General features: G+C 37.8%; 2 protein-coding genes across 3 annotated transcripts; one reads left to right on the top strand and one right to left on the bottom strand.

Annotated features, from left to right (window-relative positions):
• Window positions 1–1,248: 1,248 nt before the first annotated feature.
• Window positions 1,249–5,168, bottom strand: LOC104591737 (non-specific lipid transfer protein GPI-anchored 1-like). The gene is made up of 3 exons (XM_010250730.3): window positions 4,257–5,168; window positions 1,711–1,809; window positions 1,249–1,624 (listed from the first exon to the last, which is right to left on the bottom strand). Exons 1-3 carry the CDS (start codon window positions 4,597–4,599, stop codon window positions 1,473–1,475), a joined length of 594 nt encoding a protein of 197 aa, XP_010249032.1. The 5' UTR covers window positions 4,600–5,168; the 3' UTR covers window positions 1,249–1,472.
• An 11,758-nt stretch (window positions 5,169–16,926) lies between these two features.
• LOC104591735 (purple acid phosphatase 22-like) lies at window positions 16,927–20,844 on the top strand. 2 transcript variants are annotated; one of them, XR_016068536.1, is made up of 3 exons: window positions 16,927–18,173; window positions 19,380–20,015; window positions 20,145–20,444. XR_016068536.1 is itself a non-coding variant. In XM_088886354.1 (3 exons), exons 1-3 carry the CDS (start codon window positions 19,798–19,800, stop codon window positions 20,516–20,518), a joined length of 360 nt encoding a protein of 119 aa, XP_088742480.1. In that variant the 5' UTR covers window positions 19,380–19,797; the 3' UTR covers window positions 20,519–20,844. The 2 variants fall into 2 exon arrangements, 1 of the variants encoding a protein (XP_088742480.1); XM_088886354.1 differs by lacking the exon at window positions 16,927–18,173 and adding an exon at window positions 20,516–20,844 and having other exon boundaries at window positions 20,145–20,283.
• Window positions 20,845–21,725: the final 881 nt, after the last annotated feature.

Consider the following 21,725-nt stretch of genomic DNA (forward strand, 5'->3'; position numbering starts at 1 on the left):
TCAAGCGCAAAATGTCACCATAGGGAACAAACAACCGAGTTATGTGAGATTCTTGAATGGATGTCTTGCTCTATACTTAATGTCTACTAATCCAAACATTGCAGATATTTATATACATTTGGCTACAACATCATCAATGATCAATACATGAAGTTGGGTTCAGACAGGCATTTGAGAGTTTATGAGCTAACAGAATCATTTAGGTGAAAGGAAGTAAAATTCTCAAAAGTCGGAACTCCTATTCGAGGTTTCTTCTGCTTAGTGATATTCAGTTCTATAACGGGAGTTGGAAGTTGGAACTCCTGTTTTTTATTAATTTTAAAATTTTAATATATTAAAAACAGAATGGGAGGACATTTAAAACATCTATTACTCCCACTAGCACATATAAAATTTAAGCATGAAGCTTCCTCTCTGATTTGATGTACAAGAAACTCTTCAGTGTAGGAGAGATCTGGATTCCCCCAATCTAGGGGTGTCGATTGGATTGGATTTGGTCCAATCCGATCCAGTCCAATGTGAATCCATTACAAACGTATCGGGTCCAATCAAATCCAATCCAATGAATAATTTGGACCACTTTGGATCAGTCCAATTTAATGTTTGGACCGTTCAATTTGTTCAAATTCATTTTAATTGAAATTAGTTTCGACCCAAACCCGGTCCATTGACACCTACATTCTTATCTTATATCAATAGACCAGATTGGTCCAATCCACTGTCTTTTCAGTTCGTCCAATTCGTTCAAATTGATTTTGGACTGAACGGGTCCAATCCAAAACCCGTCCATTGACACCCTTACCCCAATTCTGCCAAATACGGATCCTAACATTTTAATATAATTGTAACTTTTAACTACTTTATTTTAATTTTTCAAATGAAATAAAAAACAAAACAAAATAATTAATATCATAAAAAAATGGGGAGTGGGGATCCCTCGCAGCTGATGGGAATGAGAACAGGAATGGGGATAAAAGATTCTTGCTCTTGCAGGATGGGGAGTGGCTCTCCATTCCTATGCCATAGTGATTTATGCGGGGCCCATAGAACCAAGACATAGAAGAGTCCGACTTACGCTTGCCAATTGTCATTTATGGTTGCATTTTGTGCCTAGATCTAGATGGGCCTTGAATGAGCTCTACGTTAATCCGGTCCAACTTTCCTACTATATCTGTTTTACTCCTAACCTTTAAAAATTCAAAATTTCCATTGAGAGATGGGGGCTTGGCCCAAAAAACAGGAGGAGGATGGCCCAAAAACGAACAGTTAAAGAAAACTCTACTTGGTGCATGTTTGCATAATAAATCACACTTCAGAAAGAAATTATGTTTATCGATCTCAACCAACTGACCAGATTCGAATCAAACAAATGTCTCCCAAATTGTCATAAAGGAAGACCCTACCCTACCCTACCCATTCCCTTCATTAACAGGCTTACTGGGAAGCAAGTAGCTGGTTGTATTATGCACCTTTCATGCTCCTGCTTGGCGCACAGACATAAAGTTGTTTGGGAGCAACGATGTGCAGATTGCCACAACAACGGCGGTGATCACAGTAGAGACTGCAGTGTGGGGTCCGTGGATAAATCCATTGGAGGAATCATGCGTTGTTGAACTGGAAGTATCTGCATTCAATTCGACAAAATTCTAGTGAGGTTAATTGAATCATAATAAACAAGAGGAGGATGAGGAGAGTGAATCCCATACATACCTGGTGATGAGGAGGTGGTGGTGGAAGAGGGCGCAGTAGAGTTGGTAGTAGTATTGAAGATAGCAGCATCGGGAGAATTGGGTGGTAAGTCCAGTAGTTCTGTCCAACACAATAAACAAATAAACAGTATTATCAAAAAATAATAATAATAATAATAATAATAATAGCTCCAAAACAATTGAATTTAAGGTGCCAATCAGCTGGTTGGTAAGGTCCTTTGTTCGTCGTAGCGGAGACTTGGATCGATGGTTGTGTAGCCCTTCAAAAGATATATAAAAAAGAAAATTGACTGGATTGTATCAAATTCACTTTGATTCATTATTGGATACGAATTGAATTGAATCTTATCCATATGAAATTCAAATCAAATTCCGATTGCAATAATCATATATTTTAAAAGGGCATTAATAAATTAAACTAAAAATGATGAAAATATTATATATTTCATTTTGATAAAAAAAAAAAGAATGTATTAAAAAATATAGGACATACAAGAATCCAGTGAGCAGCAGACCAAAATGACAGAGACCACTCCACAACTGCTTTCGGCCCACCCAAGCCCAGATCAAATAAATTTACAAGAGCAGATATCCATCGAAAACCCCATGAAAACTCGTAGTGTGTTAAACACTAAACAGTCTGATACTGCACTTCCTCATAAAAGACCTTTTAAGAGGTTGTTCTGTATCGTGAACAAAGATGAGTGAATTGAATCATACCACATCTTCAATGGCGTTCTGTAAGGTGTGTTACCAGGGGCGGAGCCAGGGGGTGGTGGAGGAGAGCCATAACCCCCCTATGCCTTACTCATGTTTCTTAACTTTTGCCCCCCCCCCTATCCAGATTTTTTAAGTTTTGGCCCCCCTCAATGTGTTACATTTTAGTGCACACCTTGTGTTATGATTCCATACATCTTATTAACAAACATTTGAGACAATCTATGCCATTAATCATTAAAAACAATAATTTATTTTTTAATAATATACATAATAGAGAAATATTAGTAAACTACTAAGGATATTAACAATTAATAATATTAAATAACAAATGATATTAATAATAACTAAAATGAGTAAAAATATTAATTATAATTGATAATATTAACAGTAGTATTAATATATTAAATAATAATTAATAATATTAAAAATAATTATCAATATTAATAAAAATGATATTTAAAAATTATTTATTAATATTAATAATTAAGGTAAAACACATTATTTGAGAATTATGCAAAGCATGGGATCAATCTGAAAATAAATGTCTACGATAATGTGGACCTGTCCACGAAAAATAACCATGAATGATATTTTACGGTTTTTACCTTGTGGTGTGGACCGTTTCACAATATATTGTGTTGGGTGCATATCACAGTACAACCGAACACTGAGAGAAATCATGGCACGTTTCAAACCATAATATATCGTGGCTGAACCATAATTTCGAACACCACCTAAGAGCCAGGACTAACCATAGGCCCACGGAAAAAGGGTGACCCTACTTCTCAGACTCGTCTATTTCAAAGGGAACCACCTCTCACCCATATACCACGTTATCAGAGTTCTTCGCACCTTCAATGAAGGATGAATATGTCCTATATTGGCCCAACTATGTCACAATACATTGCTGGCCACGCTCATCCAGCCCCACTTTAGGAATATCAATGAAGTAAAATTGCAGCCGATGTTCCAGATGTGTGACTGGATGAATGGATGAATGTGACCACCAATATATTGTGGTTAGCAGATCCGAACTCTTCAGACTGCGCAGACGCAAAACTTGCTTGAATCAGTATTCAGTCCAAAACTGAGACCACCGGGATGGACAATGGTATTATGCCCAACCAACCAATTATGTATTATTGATGAAATGGACAAAAAATGAACAAAATCAATTGAAAAAGAAATTAAAATGACCATGAAATTTGTACATCATGGACAAAAGAAGTTCAAAATAAAGTTTTAAGAGAGTTGATTTGACTCTTTAATAAAACACAACATTCAAACCAATTTTTAATACTGGCCTATCTGGACAATAAGATCTTTGGCTGGTTGTAGTGGATATTTGGGATCGAATTCCGCCTTTCACCAGGGTTGGGACTTGAGAGGGTGTTTATGTGTTACGTGTGTGGGGGACCCCGTGTAGGTCAGATCGGGTGGATCCATGTTCAATATTGAATCACTCCTAAGTTTGGACAAGGAGATACATTTGCAGCCCAAAGGATTGAAGGCACTTCTGTTGAGATCTAGAACAAGAAACAGAAGAATTAAAGGTAAAAAAAAAAAAGAGTTACTCAAAAAATGTCGAGATTGTCCACTCTGCAAAATTTTTTGGTTAAAAGTCTGATTTAATCAATAATCATTGAATGGTCTAGATTGTAAGGTGTAATGATCAACTTTATTTTTAGTGAGAAATAGAAGGACCTGTATCTTATCCTCCACCTAATCTACATCCATGTTACTGTAATACAATACTGTTAACAACTACGAATCCAATAGTAGCAAGAAGTAGAAATAATTGAACAAGGAGAAAGAGAGAGAGATTACTTGGACATTCACTAACGCTTGCATTAGCCAATTTGCAAGCAGTTGGGAGTTGAAGCAGCCTATCCTCCTTTAAACCAAGTTGCTTGAATGAGTTCGTACCTTTATGGGTTTGTTGAATTATAAAACACAGACAAACCGGATTTTGGTCCCTGATTTTGGTCACAGAATTGCAACAGTCCTTGTTAGGTGACTCTGCCTTTCCTGAGGAGTAATCTAAGCAATTGGTCACGGATGTAAGCGAACTGCTGCACTGTTCTACTGAAGCTGCATCCGAGAATATCGACGCAAAGAAATATGGGGCTACAAGTAAGCAAAAGAGAATCGATTCAAATCTCATCTTCATCCTCTTTCTTCAATCCAACCTTCTTTTTCTTCCGGAATGAAAGAGAGACGAAGAAAAAGGGAAAACAGCCTAACTATTTATCAGATACAGAGACAGAGAGAGAGAAGACATCTGTTAAGGGAGGGACGAGTTGCATTTAATGGGTATGTTGAGCCCATTGACTGCTGGGCTGTGTCGGGTGGTGAACTTTAAATGGTGTCAGGTGGTGGGTGGAGCGGTGCAGTTAAGCACTTTCCCTCGGACCTCTACAGCTTCACCTGTTAGAAAAATTTTAATAAAAGAAGAGCTATACTGAAAGAATTATATAAGGTAAATGGATCAAAATCCAGTCTATCACGTGATTTATATAATTTCTTAATTTCAAAACTGATGGTGCGCCATCCGAAAGCTCCTGGCTAAAGAATTGCTTAGACGCACTCGCGTGGCAAGGTAGATCAATTTGTAAAAGATGGTTCACAGGGACGGGTGGAAGACTCTGTGAAGCCGCTCTGATGCTTAAATCAATACTCTGCTGTATTCGCAAGTTAAGTATAAATGTTATAGAGTTTGAGTGCAAGTAATCGCGCGTACTTTCACCTTGAGGATTGATGCCCTTATATAGTTGAGTAGTCGTGAATCTTACAAAAAGGCTCCGGGATCTCCGAGCTACATAGATAAGATCCATTCCGTTTCCGAAGGAAAGCAATGCGCCAGTTGATAAGGTTTATCACTTTCCTCTGATTCGGGTGGAGTGAGGATGAGCCCTGTTATTAGACATCGTGATCTCGGAAAATTCGGAATTCGTTGGGGAACCTTCTGGAGTCGATTACGTGGCATTTTGGTTCTTTGCCCCTGAACTAGTACTTTGGTTCTTTGGCCCCGAACTGGCACTTTGATTCTTTGGCCCTGACCTAAATTGGGTGCCGAAGTGCCTTTATGCCGAGATGACTCTATGTCGAGATAGTTTTGGGCCGAGGTGACCGAATACCCAAGCTCTAACTTTTGGTGACTAGACTCTTTTCGCTGAATTATCATCCTTCAAGCAGATCGCATCCACAGGACCTCTACTTACTAAGTCATGCCAAATCACTCTCCATCAAAAACTATCTTCTTGTTGTTAATTTTACCTTTTATTTTTCTTTAAATTTTTAAAATAAAATCCAATGATTTTCAAATCTATCCACTCTCCATCAAAAACTATCAATTATCTATCCACTAAAGTATATGTGTGTGTTAGATATAAAAAAGATAAAATATATCATCTTTTCGTTTCAGTCTCCAATCTGAGATTCAACTGCAGATTTAATGTTTGTAATGATATGACCGTCTGCAAAGTAAACTCCTACTCGCTCTCCTCCCGTAAGGTGGATCTTCACTTTCATCTCTTGTCGTTACATCTCCCACTCGCTCTCCTCCCGTCTGCTAAAATATCATGCCATGCTAAAATACATGGCATGATATTTTAGCATCATATAAACAGCTATGGATCTCACTAAGTTGAGGAATACCCCAGAACCAATCCGAGCACCTTGTGTACAATTCAGACACCTCGAGAAAGTAGTTAGTAGCACCTCGTCTAAGGTCGACCTATAGTACTTCATCAGTACCGGTTCTTAGGGACCTCAACGTGAGGAGTGACCTCCCCCGAAGGACTTATCGATTTGATTGAGGTCTAAGTGGAGACATACGAGACGTGCTTGCTGACCTCCCTTGTGTGCGTCTTATCACTCCCGGGTCCTCCAAAAGTCATCTCCCGCACCGATTGTTCCAAAAGCAACTGAATAAGGCACGAAAGCCTAGTCCGCATGTGAAACTACCTCCGAGAACTTCGGACCAGTAAGTCATGTCCTCACGGGGATCTCGAATGTGGTGCGTAAAGCTCACGCCAACTGACACCTATATAAAGGCACCCCCATTTTCTAAGAAATGTACGCACAATTTAGCTCTCACAATTCACTAGCTCTCTAGTTTTCTTGCTTTTAGCTCTCTCAAAACTCTTCACCGACTTAAGCATCGGAGTGCCCACTCCGGATAAAGCAACCCAGACACTCTGATCATCACTTTTTTGCAACTCGACTAAACGACCTACTCAATTCGATGTCTAAACAGTCTACCAACAGGAAGCACCAGATCACGCACCATCACAAAGCACAATAAAAACTAGCGGTTTGAGAATTGTGACACAAAACCTCAAACATCTACAGCTCCAAATCTCATCCATGGAAATTTAACTCGATTATAAGGCATGAAATAACCGAAGATGCAAAATGACAAAGAAATCGTTAATGTGACTTATAATACCTAATCTACTAGCAAAATTTTCACCTCGATGACAATCAAAGGCCGATTAGGCAATGTTTGGTATGGCTTCCGTTCATCCAATGAACGATGCCATGTCATTGCCAAATTAGCATTTGTCCCATCATAGGGTTTTATACACATAATTATGGATAACTTTTGGTCTTGATTTACGTGCACACTAACTGCTGGGGGAACTTGTTAATCGTTTATTTATTGTTTTGCTGAGGTGGCACCTAATGCCATCTAGTTATCAACAAATCAAGTATAAACATTTATTTAATAAAGGAAAGTCATGCAATACATATACTAATATTGCTTAGAGTGACGAGAAGACCTCGTTCGAAGTTTGTTTTTCACCAAACGAGAATTCTTGTGTTGTTGTTTCCTTGCACGGTTTTTGAGCTTAGAATTCTCAACTCCAGAGTCGTTTTTCCTATTCAGCTCTTCCTCCACCGGGAGAGTGTGCGATGAGCTCTCATATCTCTCTCGCAGGTTTGACTCATCTTTGATCTCTAGGATGAATCCTGCAACATTTCTCTACACGTCAATCGACAAGCCATTGTTGGAGAATAAATTTTGACAGAAAAATAAAGGATTTATTTGGCTAAATTTCCATGAATTTCAAGTCACATGCATCAAAATTGATAGAATCATACTTTTTCTCAATTGGGTTTTACTTTGAAATTTTAAAAAATAATGAAAGGTAAATTTAACAATTTGTTTTTTCTGTCAATATTTAAGGGTGATGTCTGTTGTCAAAAAACTTAAGGGTACCTTAATTATGTTAATGCCGTGATATAGGGTAACTAGAACCAACCTAATTTAAAATGGTACCTTCAAAGAAAACCCCAATTTAAAATGGACAATACAGTGAATTTCGTGCAAACTCATTCGGCTATATAGAAGGTTCATCCGGGTCAATCAATTGCATCACTTGGGAGATGGGTATCACTTACCCGGAAAATAAATTTTCTCTATTCTCTATATAAATTTGAAAAAAAGAATATGGATTTTCTGATTAATAGAAACCAAAATCCCATTAACCAACTTTTTCCCTTTTAAAATCCAAAAAATGAATGCCCCCCAAATATATTATAATGTTAAAATTGAATTTACCCCAACCCTTAACTCTAGAAAATAAAAACCTTTGACCAAGGTTTTTAAAACCGACCCAGAGAACAAACTGGTCAGGGGTCCGGTTCCCGGATCGAACGGTCAGCTCGTTCTACTAAAAAAATTTAAAAATTTAAAAATTAAAAAAATGGTCAAAACCATTTGAACAGTTTGAATGGTCCAACTGTTCAAACCGAACCGTCAGCTTGTTCTAACAAAAAATTTAAAATTTAAAAAATTTAAAAAATAAAAAATGGTCAAAATCATGCGAACGATTAACCGCCCAGGTCAGCAGTTTGCTGACCAAAATCAACGGTTTTTGGGAAAAAATGAAACCGGTCACCTGATTGATTCCCGATTTTTCTGGTCTGACCGTCCGGTCCAATCTGGTTTTGAAAATCATACCTTTAACAACAGGAAAGGAAGTAGAGAAATTGGCCAATCCGAACCTAATCCATTCGGCTGAGGTTAGGATTTGGATTGGAGGTTCCGCTAGGATTAATTTAGAGTTGACCTCAACCAAACCTAACCGGTCGAATTTACACATTAACACACCTAATAAAGAGGTCAAACTAGCCCGTAAAAGAATGAAAAGGCGAGAGATAAATAAAAAGAGTTGGTCAGTTGAATCTCCTACCAATAAAACTCGCTCCCATCCCTACCAATTTCATCTAACACCGCAAATCTCACCTTAACTAAGACCCACCATAAAAGTGGGAACATGAATGAGATGTGCAGTGTCTGATCATATTGGTAGGGGTTGGAACGTATTTTGTTGATAGGAAATTAATTTCAATGGTTGACAAAAGAAATAAAAAGTATACGAAAAGTCGCAGAAAATGAAAAGGAACCAAACATGGGTAGGTAGGTACCTGAATTTGTGTGCATGGAATTGAAACAAATGTTTTCAATCGGTTATTGATCCGGCGAGTTAGAACCGTTTGAACCATCACCTGATTAAGGTTTTAAGTCTGGATCAGTCAAGACCTGTTAAATGGTTAAAAATTGTTGATTTAGTCAAGAATCGTCCAATTCCATAGGTTCAATTATTGACTTGTTCAACCTAATGACCAGGTCGCAAGTTGTACATTGAATACATACAAACTTTTGGAGTTCATAACTTTGTACTCTGATGTCTGATTGAGGTGTTTGTTTTTATATTTGGAGTAATTTTTTTAGATCTATGTGTCCCAAGGGTCCATGGGCGCCTTGTCCTGCTATTTTCGCAAAAAAAAAAAAAAAAAAAAAAAAACCTTTTGGCCTCAAATTATAATTTTCAATATTTTTTATAAATAAAAAATTAAAAACATATATTAAATATAAAATAATACATCTAAAACATATTTATACATTATTTATTGCTAAAATATATATTTATACACACCCACCGCGACCCAAAGACAAAAATGGTTCGACCTCTAGGTTGATTTTTAAAACATTGGATGGAAATGTTAATGATTCATAGATAGAGGAACAATGGCGTGCAATAGCAGACAACCTAATGTTGGATTGGATTTACTTGTTTTGTTAATGAGAAGGACATTTTTGCCATGCCTTGTAAAGTGGTAACTAGTAAAACTGCGTTTGAAATCAGTGTAAAGCGTCATCGGTGTAAAATTACACCAATGACATCTTACACTAAATCGTGAAAGTGACCATTGTGTTTTTGAAAAACACGATGGGTGAAGATTATAAAGTTTTAAACCGATAAAATCAATGTAGTATTTACATCGATAAAAATGTATTTTTTGACACTTATGTATTCTGAGAAGAGAGCATTACTGTACCTATTTTTTGGATACAATTTTGTGTTCTTTTGATAATTAATTTTTTGACCAAAGTTAAGGCATTGGAGCATAAGATAGTTGGAACATTTAATTATGGGCCTACACTTTGCACTGATTTCAAACAAACAAGATGAATGTAAAAATGGTTTAAAATATGAACCATATTTGCATTCACGAACCGAAAAATGGGTAAATATGTAGTATATATATTTGCATTTGCATTACAACCAAACGCAGTTTTATGTTTAATTATCGATGTAAAACTCAACTTCATCCAAACATACGCAAAACTGAACTATAATAAAGTTTTACGTTGATCATGATTACACTCTCCTTCCAAATACAAACAAAATCAACCGATGTAAATTTCCAACTATAATAAACTTCACACCAATTTCTGTCATTGATTTTGATCCCTGTTTTCTTATAACATAAGAAATGGTCTTTGTATTTTATGTAGACTGGGAATTAGGAACGGTTTGTCCTTATCTCCATCTCAATTACCTACGACCTTTGGGCCCATAAGAAGCAAACAAAGAGTGGAATGGTATTGGGATTCATACCTATTAATTATAGCCCCACAAAAATAGTTGGTTGTTGGTGGTAGTAATAATCTTGGTTGAGCAATTTCCGACCTGTTGTCATGCTGAGGTTAATGAGCAACAAGCCAACGAATTTCTCCGGTCATCGGTTTCATGTGTACAGTTTATGATCAGAAATGTATCTAAGACCCCGTTTGGTTTGTGGTCATGATAACATGGGTCTGGAATCGAAATTGGAATGGACTATTTTGGTTTCAATTATTTGGTTGTGTGGAATTAAAATCTCATTTTCATTTTTGTTAGAATGGCATTTTCTTATTTGAGGGAATGACCTTTTTTACTTTTTTTCTAAAAACGAAATTCTATTCTTGTTAATTTCAATTATCATTCCCATTCCTATCTGAACCAAACAGATTATAGAAATAGATCATTCCAATTTTAATTACAAAAGGTTTTAATTTTAATTTAGAGTGTAAACCAAACAGATCCACGGCCGCATTATCAGAACTCACAAGTAACAATCGAGTTAGTTATATAGGATAAGAGAAGCATTAATTAAAATGAGACTGAGACGTAGTTTAATTTGGTCGACAGTTGCTCAATTCTTCCGGTTACAGTTCACACCCAAAAGAGATGGCATCTCTCTCTCACTTGATGATGTGTTGTTTGAGTTGGATGGTTTATAGTTGGCCCGAATTTAAGATGGTGGTGACTGGTGAATGGTGATCTGATTGGGTATGGGTAAACGGGCATGTGAAAGCATTTAAATGATTGGAAAAGAAATTGAGCACTATGACAACAATTATACATTGTTAGCACTTGGCAACACCCAAAGGCAATTCCCACCGTTTGAAATCCGAATACAAGACCAAAAGTAAAGGATAAGCATTCATGCCAGAGTTTAATACTCGCATAGACTTTTCTATTATCAATGCCAGCCGTCCGTTCGTTTGACAGTATTAAGCTGGGTAAATTGGTTAAACAAGGAATTGATCATCATCTTCGTATTTATATGTCACTATATTGGGTTTTATGGTAATTAAGATATTGGAAAATATTAATTATTCGGGTAAGTGATATCTACTGGAGGGGTGGATAAACAATTATTGGCACTAAAATAATACACCCTCCCTCTCACCTATCAATTTACCCAGATAACCTATATCGCACAAGAATGATGGAACAATACTTATCGGGACAAGTTTTACTTAGAAAACACTTGATTGGATAAACTTATGTACTCAAGTGAAAATGAACAGAGCCGAAATATCATGATCAATATCAATCGTGAAGGAGAGGGATAATAATTTGCTATGATGGATTTAAAAATGCAAAAAAAAAAAGGAGGAGAAAAAGCCCTTAGAATGAATTTGATTATGGCACAAATTTATTTGCACTGATGCAAATCTATGACAGTGTAATTGTTTTGAGTGTAAAATTTGATTTATTTTTGTTTTAAATTAAAATCCAAAACAAAATTAAACCAATTGACACCCCTAATTGGTATCAAGTTCGTGAATTATTTGCCCAAGTACAAGTTGGTGAGTCAGTTGCCCAAATTTTCACTTGGTCTACGTTTCTTTTCTTTCTCCCTTCTCCCTTTCCTACGTCCTCCTCCTCTTCTTCTTCTTCTTCTTCTTCTCTCCCTTTCCCCCTTTCCCAGCCCTTCCATGTAAGCCACCTAAGCATCCTTTTCTCCCTACTTTTTCTCTTTGCCAACCCACAGTGCCCCTGTTTTAAGAAACATGGCATATTTGAACTTTAGCTTCCTTTTACAAACAAAACTACTCTCATTCCTTCTATAGCCAAGGATTGGCAGTCTTTACCCATGTCACCTTTATTCTCTCTCAGAAACTGGGGAATTTGAGACCAAGAGCACTTCTGAAGGAGAATTTTCGTATTTCAAAATGTCTGAAATGTCTCCTGTTTCAGATATACAGGAGACATTTTGATTTCCCAAACGAATGTGGGTAGAGATTAGGCATCTTCGGTAAAAAAAAACAATCCGTTTGCTAGAGTGAGTTGATATCTTCACTAGCACAACATATCAGCCCATTGCTGATATTTGGAATTTTCAAATGAGGTAACGACATTATGGTTTTTAAAAACGAACCAGTCAGGGTTCGAACGGTTCAACCATTCGACCCGAATGGCCAGTCCGTTCTGAAAAAGAAATAAACAAATTTAAAAAATTAAAAAACGGTCAAAACCGTTCGAACAGTTAACTGGCTGGTTCAGTGGTTTGCTGACCAAAATCAATGATTTTAAGGGAAAAACAGTTTTCGAGGAAAACGGAACCTGTCAGGTGACCGGTTTCCAGTTTTTCCGGTCCAGTCCGGTTTTGAAAACAGTGAATGACAATGTTTGAGACAGTCCAATTTGCAACCATGTTGTTGAGAAGATCCCCGTATGACTGACAAGTAAAAAGAAATCTTTGGAGGTGGCAAAGAAGCCAACCGATGATGAGAAGATATATAAGTAACTAAGGACGTCTCTAAAGAAGCAACTAAGGATGTTCGTGTATAAGTAAAGACCAAAAACTTCATTAGCAAGGTATTAGGGTCCGTTTGGTTTACAGTCAAAACCGGAATTAGAATTGAAATCGGAATGGTCCATTCCCATAATTTGTTTGGTTCAGATAGGAATGGAAATGGAAATTAAAATCAACAGGAATGGGATTTCATTCCCAAGGAAGGGATAGGCAATACCCTTTTCCTCAAATGGGAGAATGCCATTCCAGCAGGAATGGGAATGAGATTCTGATTCCGCCCAACCAAATTTTTGGAATCAGAATAATCCATTCCAATTCCGATTCCAAACCCCTATTCCTGCAAACCAAATGGGGCCTTACTTATTTACATATCTATTTTCATCTTTCTTATTAGGAACATCTTCAACAAATAAACCCAAGATAAATAAAGTGTTTAAAAATTAAAGGGAAAACTTCCATTTATCTCATAGATGGACTAGCACGAATTATTCCGACATCCCTACCCACAAGTAATTATAGCTCTGCATTGAAACCCTGCTGTCACCATGGTTTGAGGAAAAAGGTATGTAAGATGGGCTATCCCCAGTTGCGTAGCCCATGAAGCCCAAATAAAACGATATTAGCACAACGGACGACTGGTATTGGTGAATAAACGGTTCACCCGTTTCTAAGTTGAATATAAAATAGACCCATCGAGAATGATAATATTTTTTTAGGTAAATTTCGGGGACGCTCTAATGTTTTAGGGTTTTGACACTTGTTTGTATAAAACTGGTTAATTTGGCATAATCAGAGGATTGTGAATATTTGGTTATTATGTTCACAAAATATTTGGTTATTTGGTTATTATGTTTGAAATTGGTTTTAGAGGTGGGTATTTCTCGCATTCTGGTTGAGAACGATGCTTTCACTTTAACCAGATGTTTGTTGGTGGATTCGTTGGATCCACCATGGTCTATTGGTATTTTAGTCGCTGACTGCAAACAACTGCATATTGCTTTTCAAGTTACTCAGTTTATTATATTCCTAAAAGAGTTAACATGGCTGCACATTAATTGGCCAAATTTGTTATTATTTGTACAAGAGTTAAAAATTGATCTCAAGTTCTTAACTTCCTCCCCACTATTATTGTATAAGAGATGGATGTAAACCGAGTTTGTTGATAAATGAATTTACCCTAAAGGGCCTTCTAAAACAAATGGATATATCAAAATTATTATGTTGAAATATGATTTATAATTTACAATTTCCTTTTTTTATTTATTTTTAAAGAAAAAAAGAGAATAAATAAATTATCTATTCAAAATTGTTAAAGGTGTGCAAAGGATTCATAATCATTTTAGTATTGAAGAGCAGCATAGAGACCTAGGTTTTGTGTGCAGGCCCAGAAATTTCTGAATCGGACCTGGACCCACTATCTTTTCAAAATCCAAACGCTTTTTCATCCCTGAAAAAGAAGGTTGTTCAAATATTTTAAATTGTAATTATAATCTCTGAATAGAGACATTTACAAAAAAAAAAAAAAAATACAGTAATATATAAAATGATCTAATACGAGTACAGGCTAATATGAAAAGACCAGGGTGCAGACTAGGTCGGGACTGGGTGGGACCGAACTATAACCCTAAACATAAATGATGGTAGCATAGATCGGGGCTTCTTTTGCAAAAAGAAAACAGAAAAAGTTAGTGGAGTTTGAAATTGCTTAAAACTCATTTTGCAAATTGACGGGTACAGAGAGGCAGAGAGGATACGGCCTCGAGAGCACTTAAATAAATTTCATTCCATGTCTCATTGTCTCTTGCTTTCCTCGAGAGTCGAGTAAAAGAAAGGTGCTTTGACGATTACTATGAAACTTTTGTTTTTTTACTAAAATCATTTGACTAACTTGGAACGCCAAAAGGAAGGATTGAATGAAATGACAAAATTGGGGGTTATGAGTCATTTTTAACCGAAAAAGAAAGAAATAAATCAGCTTCCTCCCCAGCCCCCAGGTCGCGAAGCGAAGACTTGGGAAATGGAAAAGGGTGGGTGGGTGGGTGGGTATTAGTCATTTCATTTATGATATTGATAGCCATGACTTTTTCTCCCTCTTTAATTGTCTTCACACCAATTGAATCTTGTGGTATTGCACATCAGCCAATTAATTATAGTACTTAAATTAGGCGGAAAGATTTTTTTTCGTTGTGTAGAATGTCAGGTTTTTATGGTTCAATCCTAGAATTTGGATTAATATATTAAGGGGAAAGATGCCAAATTTGCGTTTATGATTCATAAAACTTTGATTTGCGGGCCCCTTCTTAAATGGAAAACAAAAACGCAGCCTTAAAACTATTTGGACTTTGTATTGGAAATATGATAAGTCTTAATAAAGGGACAAGGACTTTGTATTGAATGGTCTTTATCGCGGTGTTCAAGTCAGATAAGTAACTATTACCAAAAAACACAAGTCACGTAATGTTTTTGGACTTGTGAGTGAAGGGATAGACAATTTATGTTTTGTTTTTTGAGGGAAAGATTGGAAATAAAAAATGTGGAATTTTGGGTTGATTGAGGTATCGTATTCGTATGGTTAAAGCTCCTTTGTGGGGTTGGTTCAAGGTTCATTGATTGAGCAGCGATAGTTCCAATTTCCAAAACATACTAGAAATCTAGATCAGAGTTGCTACTCGCAACAAGAAATCGCGAAAGAGGGAAGAGCCTCTCTCCTTGCCACCGTGGGCCTGGCTTCTATCAAATATTAACCTACATACGCAATTATCTGTCGAGATGAAATGAAAACAGTTAGGCTGAGTTGAGTATCTGACTGACAATCACTCTCCACCTTCACACTGTTGTTTGTATATGAGATCGAGATGATGAAAGGCCCAACTCCCAACTCCCAACCCACGGGCTTTGCGATTGCGAAACATCCATATGCATGTGTACGGTGATGCATATAATTGGAAACACGAAAAGGATTAAGTACTCTACAATCCAATCGCAGAATTCTGAATGACATCCCTCCTACCGTAGCCTCTCATAAATCGCATCCTGTTCGTAAATTTGACATCAATTCACGGATGTCCATTGTCCACTGCTCTAATGGTGGTTGTGACTTGTGAGATGTATTTATACTGTTGTTGTAGACTTGTAGTAGAGTAGAGAAGAGGTGAACGGGAAACCTTAAATTTAGATGAAGTGAATTCTTAATACATTTAAGGCCATGAATATGATTATTTGTTGTTTTGGGCATGCGCTGCGGCCTACGAGAGTGTCGTAACAAAAGTGAACCAACTCCAAACAAAATTAAACCACTGGGATACGACGGGAACCAAGAACCCGCTGCACAGTGCAGAATAATCTGATTCTGTAATAAAAAGTTTTCACCACCTCACCTCAATTGTCAGTCAGTGCACCGTGTGTACTCATGTATCCTACTTACGTAGGACGATTCTTGGTAGGGTAAGACTATAAGAGATATGGAACCCCGATTATTGAAAACTATAATTCCATAGGCCCTTCTTCAATGCCCTTCCCAATAACCCATCCACCGATCCTTCAATTATTCACATTGTACATCCGGATTTCCTGACTCTCAATAAAAAACCATTCCAACATCATCTATATTTTTGCACATCTGATACAATGGTGGGTTCCAATTTTATGGTAAGATGTATAGACATAGACCATGGTGAAATATCCAATCAATATTTTGGATGCATGGCTGTTAAGTCTGGACTCTGGAGCAGTGGAGTGGTCTAATTCAATGTATTCTTGGTGGATCCAATCCATTCATAGGGACGGATCAAACCCAAACCCGGTGAAATTTGATCGGTTACTACTTTTGTGATATACGTTGATCTATTGATTCAGGTATGGTACATGCATGCGTGTTGTGTATCATAGACATAGTAGTGGGGGGAATTGATCATATCATAGATGGGAAATTCAAAGAAAGTGATTCTGGTTTTTCCACCTATGCTATATACGGTTGGATGAATGCATGGATCGACAGGCAGAGGCACAGGTACAGGGGTGTCTTGGTCAATCTAAAGCACGACTAAGCATCCGAGTCTACCTCTCCAGGCCCAGGGTTAACCGTTTAAGTCCTAACGACACTCCTTCCCTTCCTCTCCCTGTGGAATCTACCCTTCCCTATATTAACAAGTGTGAGAGTGAGACAGGGGACATCAACTCTATACAAACCCCATTCCCATTCAATTAAACAACTAAATATAAAACGTAAAACGCCAAACGATATATCAGGCTCTCTCTCTCTCTCTCTCAGAGGAAAAGAGAGGAAAAGAAGAAAGAGAACTACAGACGACACGATTCCATTTTTATTTTATACTTTAGCAGATTTTTTTTTTTTTTTTTTAAAGTGCAGTACGAAAGAAGAGAAGATTAAAAGCAGGGCGAAGAGATAGAGGGATGATGAAGCAACGGCATTTCCTCCCCGACAAGCCATGGTTCCTCGCAGCTGTTGCTTTGGCCGTTGTGATAGCCACCGCCCTAGTCATCACCACCTTCACTCGTAACGCCGATACCTCCCTCCTCTGTTCCCTCACCGGATCCTACCGCAAATCAACCAGCGTCGATGCCGACTACTTCACCACGCCAACCCAACTCCTCGCCATCCTCCACTATGCAACATCGCGCGTGGTCCCACAGCAATCACTGGCCGAGATCAGAGTCTCCTTCGACGTTCTCAAAACTGCTTCCCCTTGTAACTTCCTCGTCTTCGGCTTGGGCCACGATTCCCTCATGTGGTCTGCCTTCAATCCAACCGGTACCACCTTGTTTCTTGAGGAGGACCCCAAGTGGGTTCACACCGTGCTCAAAGACGCCCCCTACCTGCAAGCCCACACTGTCCAGTATCGAACCCAGCTCTCCCAGGCGGACGAGCTCCTCCGGACCTACCGATCCGAGCCCAGTTGCTTACCGGCTAATGCTTTCCTCCGGGGCAACGACCGGTGTAAGTTGGCGCTCACGGGTCTTCCCGACGAGGTGTACAACAAGGAGTGGGATCTGATCATGATCGATGCGCCGAGGGGATACTTCGCGGAGGCTCCCGGTAGGATGGCAGCGATATTCTCGGTGGCGGTAATGGCGAGGGCTAGGGTGCGACCCGGGGTGACGCACGTGTTCCTACACGACATTGATCGCAAGGTTGAGAAGACGTTCGCGGAGGAGTTCCTTTGCAGGAAATATTTGGTGAATTCAGTGGGTAGGTTATGGCATTTTGAGATCCCACCGGCGGCTAAAGTGAGCGATGGTAGTAGTACTAGCGATTCCCGGTTTTGCTAGAACGGAGGAGCTGCGTCTTATCTCTGTCTGTCTCCGTTATTCATTCGGCAGCTAAAAATTCTTGGGAATAAGGTTTGGTGGAATTACTCGTTGTTTTAGATGTTATCTTCTTCCTTCTTCTTCTTTCTTTCTTTTTTTTTTTTCTATTTTCCTTATCAATTAATCGGTTATCATTATTATTATTATGGATACGGCGAAAGAGGATTATGAGTTTTGGAACAGAAATTTTTATTTATAGAAAAAGAAAAGCCCAAGTAAAACTGTAGAGTTGGATTCTAATACATTAGTGTAGGTCATTACTCATTATGTTTTTGGTGGGGTGGGATAATGTTCTTTAAGGTTAAGGAGGAGAAGGGCTAATGGATCCTCCTCCTTTACTACTGGCTTTTTGGTTGCAAGAGTTGTAAAGACCAGAAACAGGTGTTTTCCTTTTTGGTTGGTTTCTCAGTTGGCTGTTGCTGATCATTCATGACTAATTACCATCCCAAGCGTTTCGTTTGGGCTTAGTGTTTCGTTTGATTATAGGAAAAATAAACGCTTTTCATTTTTTCCACCCGGTTTTCTGCAATAACGGTAAACGGTACATACGGCAGACAGACGTTTGTTTAGATGGGTGATGTGAGTCCACCATGTAATGTTCCAATTTTATCGGATGTCTCCGAAGAGACGGACCACCATGTATTAAGCGATCGAAATGCATCACTCACTGGTGTAACGGTTAAGCACTGACAAAAGTTGGGTCAGTTGATCAAAGTAAACCCAGCAACGATCGCCAGATTTTGCGTTAGACGCTGTCTCTGTGTGTCCTCCTCTCCCGTTCTATGCCGAAAATTATGGTATTAATTGGACCCTTTTTTTTGTAAATGATATTAATTGGACCAATCACTCCTTAACTTCATCTTTACCGCAAAAAAATAAAAAGAAATCACTCCTCATTTCTTAACGTTATTGGAGGGGGAACCCAGGATTTGGCCCCATGTCTCTCTCGACTGTTACTGAAATCATTTATTACCCAAAAAAAAATCCCCCATGTCTCTCTCGATGACTCAACTGTTATTGGAATCTTTTATTACCAAAAAAAATAGGACAAATTACAAAGACACGCCCGTACTTTGTTCTGCATTAAATACCCTCCTATACTATGCTCATCATACAAAGACTCCTTAGTTTTTCATTGAAATTTTTTGGACAATTGAGAGAAAAACATTGTTCACCTTCCCTACCTAATCTCACGATACACAAACAAAATACCACAGTAATCCCTTCTACCTTGAACAGATTCCTTTCACACTAGCGCACATCGACAGCAGGAAGTACGATGTGCTGCTGCTCCTGGGGATCTTTCTTAGGCAGACACCCAACAGCTGCTCGCACAGACAGAGGGAAACCATGAGATTGAAGTCGTCCCGATCATCCATTCCCAGGCCTTCACTGCCTGCAATACAAGGTGGAGGATGCCGTTCGAGGAGAGCGGCTCCAAGTCCAATCTCTGCTATTTGTTCGACGTCACCAGCGTCCATGCTGGGGTCCTACACCGACTTCGACGCCGGCTCGAAGTAGTACAAATGGCTGCAGTCCGACTTGGCCAAGGTCGATAAGAGAGTCACGCCATGGATTATGGTCTGCCTTCACGCGCCATGGTATAACACCAACACAGCCCATCTGGGTGAAGGAGAGAACATGAGGAAAGCAAGCGATGGAGGAGTTGCTGTACCAGGCCCGAGTTGACATTGTTTTCGCTGGACACGTTCATGCCTACGAACGCTTTGCAAGTCATTTCATTTCTTTTGGATACGAGTATCCGACTGGAGACTGGTTCATGCAGACTAGGGTTTATAATAACAAGGCCGAGCAATGCGGTCCAGTTCAAGTAACGATTGGTGATGGCGGAAACAGAGAAGGGCTTGCTTTAACGTGGGTACTTCAACCTTCTGAAGTTATATTTAATTACATATATATTTTTAAATGAAATCAACGTTTGACAATCATTTTAGTTATTAGTTGTTAATTGGATTGAATATTTGTTATTTCATGTGGCTGAAGGTTTAAGAAACCCAGCTCTCCTTTATCTCTGTTCCGAGAGGCGGGCTTCGGACATGACCGGCTAAGGGTGTATAACCGAACGCATGCTCACTGGTCATGGTACCGGAACGACGATACTGACTCAACCGTCGGTGACCAGGTGTGGTTGGAAAACCTTGCTGCGTCTTCTAGATGTGGGGTTTCTGTACATTCTAGATCTGGTGATGATGAACTATAAATAAACAAAAGAATACTGAATTTCTTTTTGGGAGGGATTCAGATATGGGATTAATCAATTTATATTCCTGACTTGGTTAGTTTGCATATATCTAGATGTGGCGAGTGACCATTCTTTTTTTTTAACCTTTGTCTTATTACTACCTTGGTTGTAGTGAAGTTACAGACAGAAGAAAGGGAAAGTGGAAGAACAGATAGAGAGAAATGTGAAAGAATGTGAGATACAAGGGATTATTGTCGCCGCTGTTCGTGTATAGTGAGATCGGAGAAAGATGAAGAGTATTTTTTCTCAATTGTTCAAATAGTAATTATAAAGATAGTATAGAGATTAAAAAATATTATAACGGCGAATTTCAATAAAAAGCTAACTGTCTCACGGTCTTAGTAATAAATTACAGGAAGTCTTTGTCACAGACCCACCCCATAGTACGGGGGTCTTTGTAATTTACCCAAAAAATATCTCTCTCTGGACTGTTTTGATTCATTCTCAATGACTCCATTGACATTTGCTTTTACATGGGAGACAAGAATCTTACAACAAATAAAGCTGCTGGCCTACCATTTGATTTGACCAGAATCGGCAATAGGCCACGTCTTCAACTGAAAATAAATAAATCTATTTTTTCACTTCCCAACATACCACATTAATAAAAATAACGCCCTAATCAGTACGACAGCGTCAAAGTAGTCTTTTTAACATCACCCCAAAAAAGAAATTTACACAATGATTGCTTTTTTTTTTCTTCAAAAAAAGACATCAACAGAAGTGATTGGCTTATTGCTAAAGAGATTATTAAAGATGGCTAAAGAAAAGATGCCAAGGAAAAAAAAACACAGAAATCTTTTGTTTAAAAATGAATGAATATATCACGCGAGATCATTAAAGGGGTGTGGTATTTTTCTTGACTTAAATGTTAATATTTATGTATTTAGGATGAAAATGTAATTTCAATTAATATTTTTTGCATCATTTAATAAAGTATTAAGTTTTATTCTTTCTTATTAAAATCTTATGTTTAAGTTATTTTTCATTAATAAATACTATTAATTAGATTTATATCCAATAATTTTAACAATATAAATCCATATATTTTAAAACTTACTCAAAAAATAAAACCATTCTTTATCCAAGTGATGACTAAGCAATTCAATCATCGGAATCAAAATGGTCAATCCATTAAGTCATAGTCAAATAATAACATTTATAAATAGAAATAAATATAAAAATTACAAAAATTTAGAAAAAATTAGGCACATTTATGATATTTTTATTAATCAAGTTAAAAAATAAATTTAATAAACAAGAATTATTTTTATTGATAATGGAAATGAAATACATAATTTAAAACTAACCAAAAATGAAAT

Source organism: Nelumbo nucifera, chromosome 4 (assembly GCF_055504915.1).
Source record: "Nelumbo nucifera cultivar China Antique chromosome 4, China Antique-T2T, whole genome shotgun sequence".
Taxonomy (NCBI): domain Eukaryota; kingdom Viridiplantae; phylum Streptophyta; class Magnoliopsida; order Proteales; family Nelumbonaceae; genus Nelumbo; species Nelumbo nucifera.

Bases quoted from the DNA above. Each gene is read 5' to 3' on its own strand.
- LOC104591737 (XM_010250730.3), bottom strand. From the start codon at position 4,599: ATGAAGATGAGATTTGAATCGATTCTCTTTTGCTTACTTGTAGCCCCA. The intron at 1,810-4,256 runs GTAATCTCTCTC...TGTGTTGGACAG, and splicing joins AAGCGTTAGTGAATGTCCAA to AACTACTGGACTTACCACCC. The intron at 1,625-1,710 runs GTATGTATGGGA...AATTGAATGCAG, and splicing joins CACCACCTCCTCATCACCAG to ATACTTCCAGTTCAACAACG.
- LOC104591735 (XM_088886354.1), top strand. From the start codon at position 19,798: ATGGAGGAGTTGCTGTACCAGGCCCGAGTTGACATTGTTTTCGCTGGA. The intron at 20,016-20,144 runs GTGGGTACTTCA...ATGTGGCTGAAG, and splicing joins AGAGAAGGGCTTGCTTTAAC to GTTTAAGAAACCCAGCTCTC.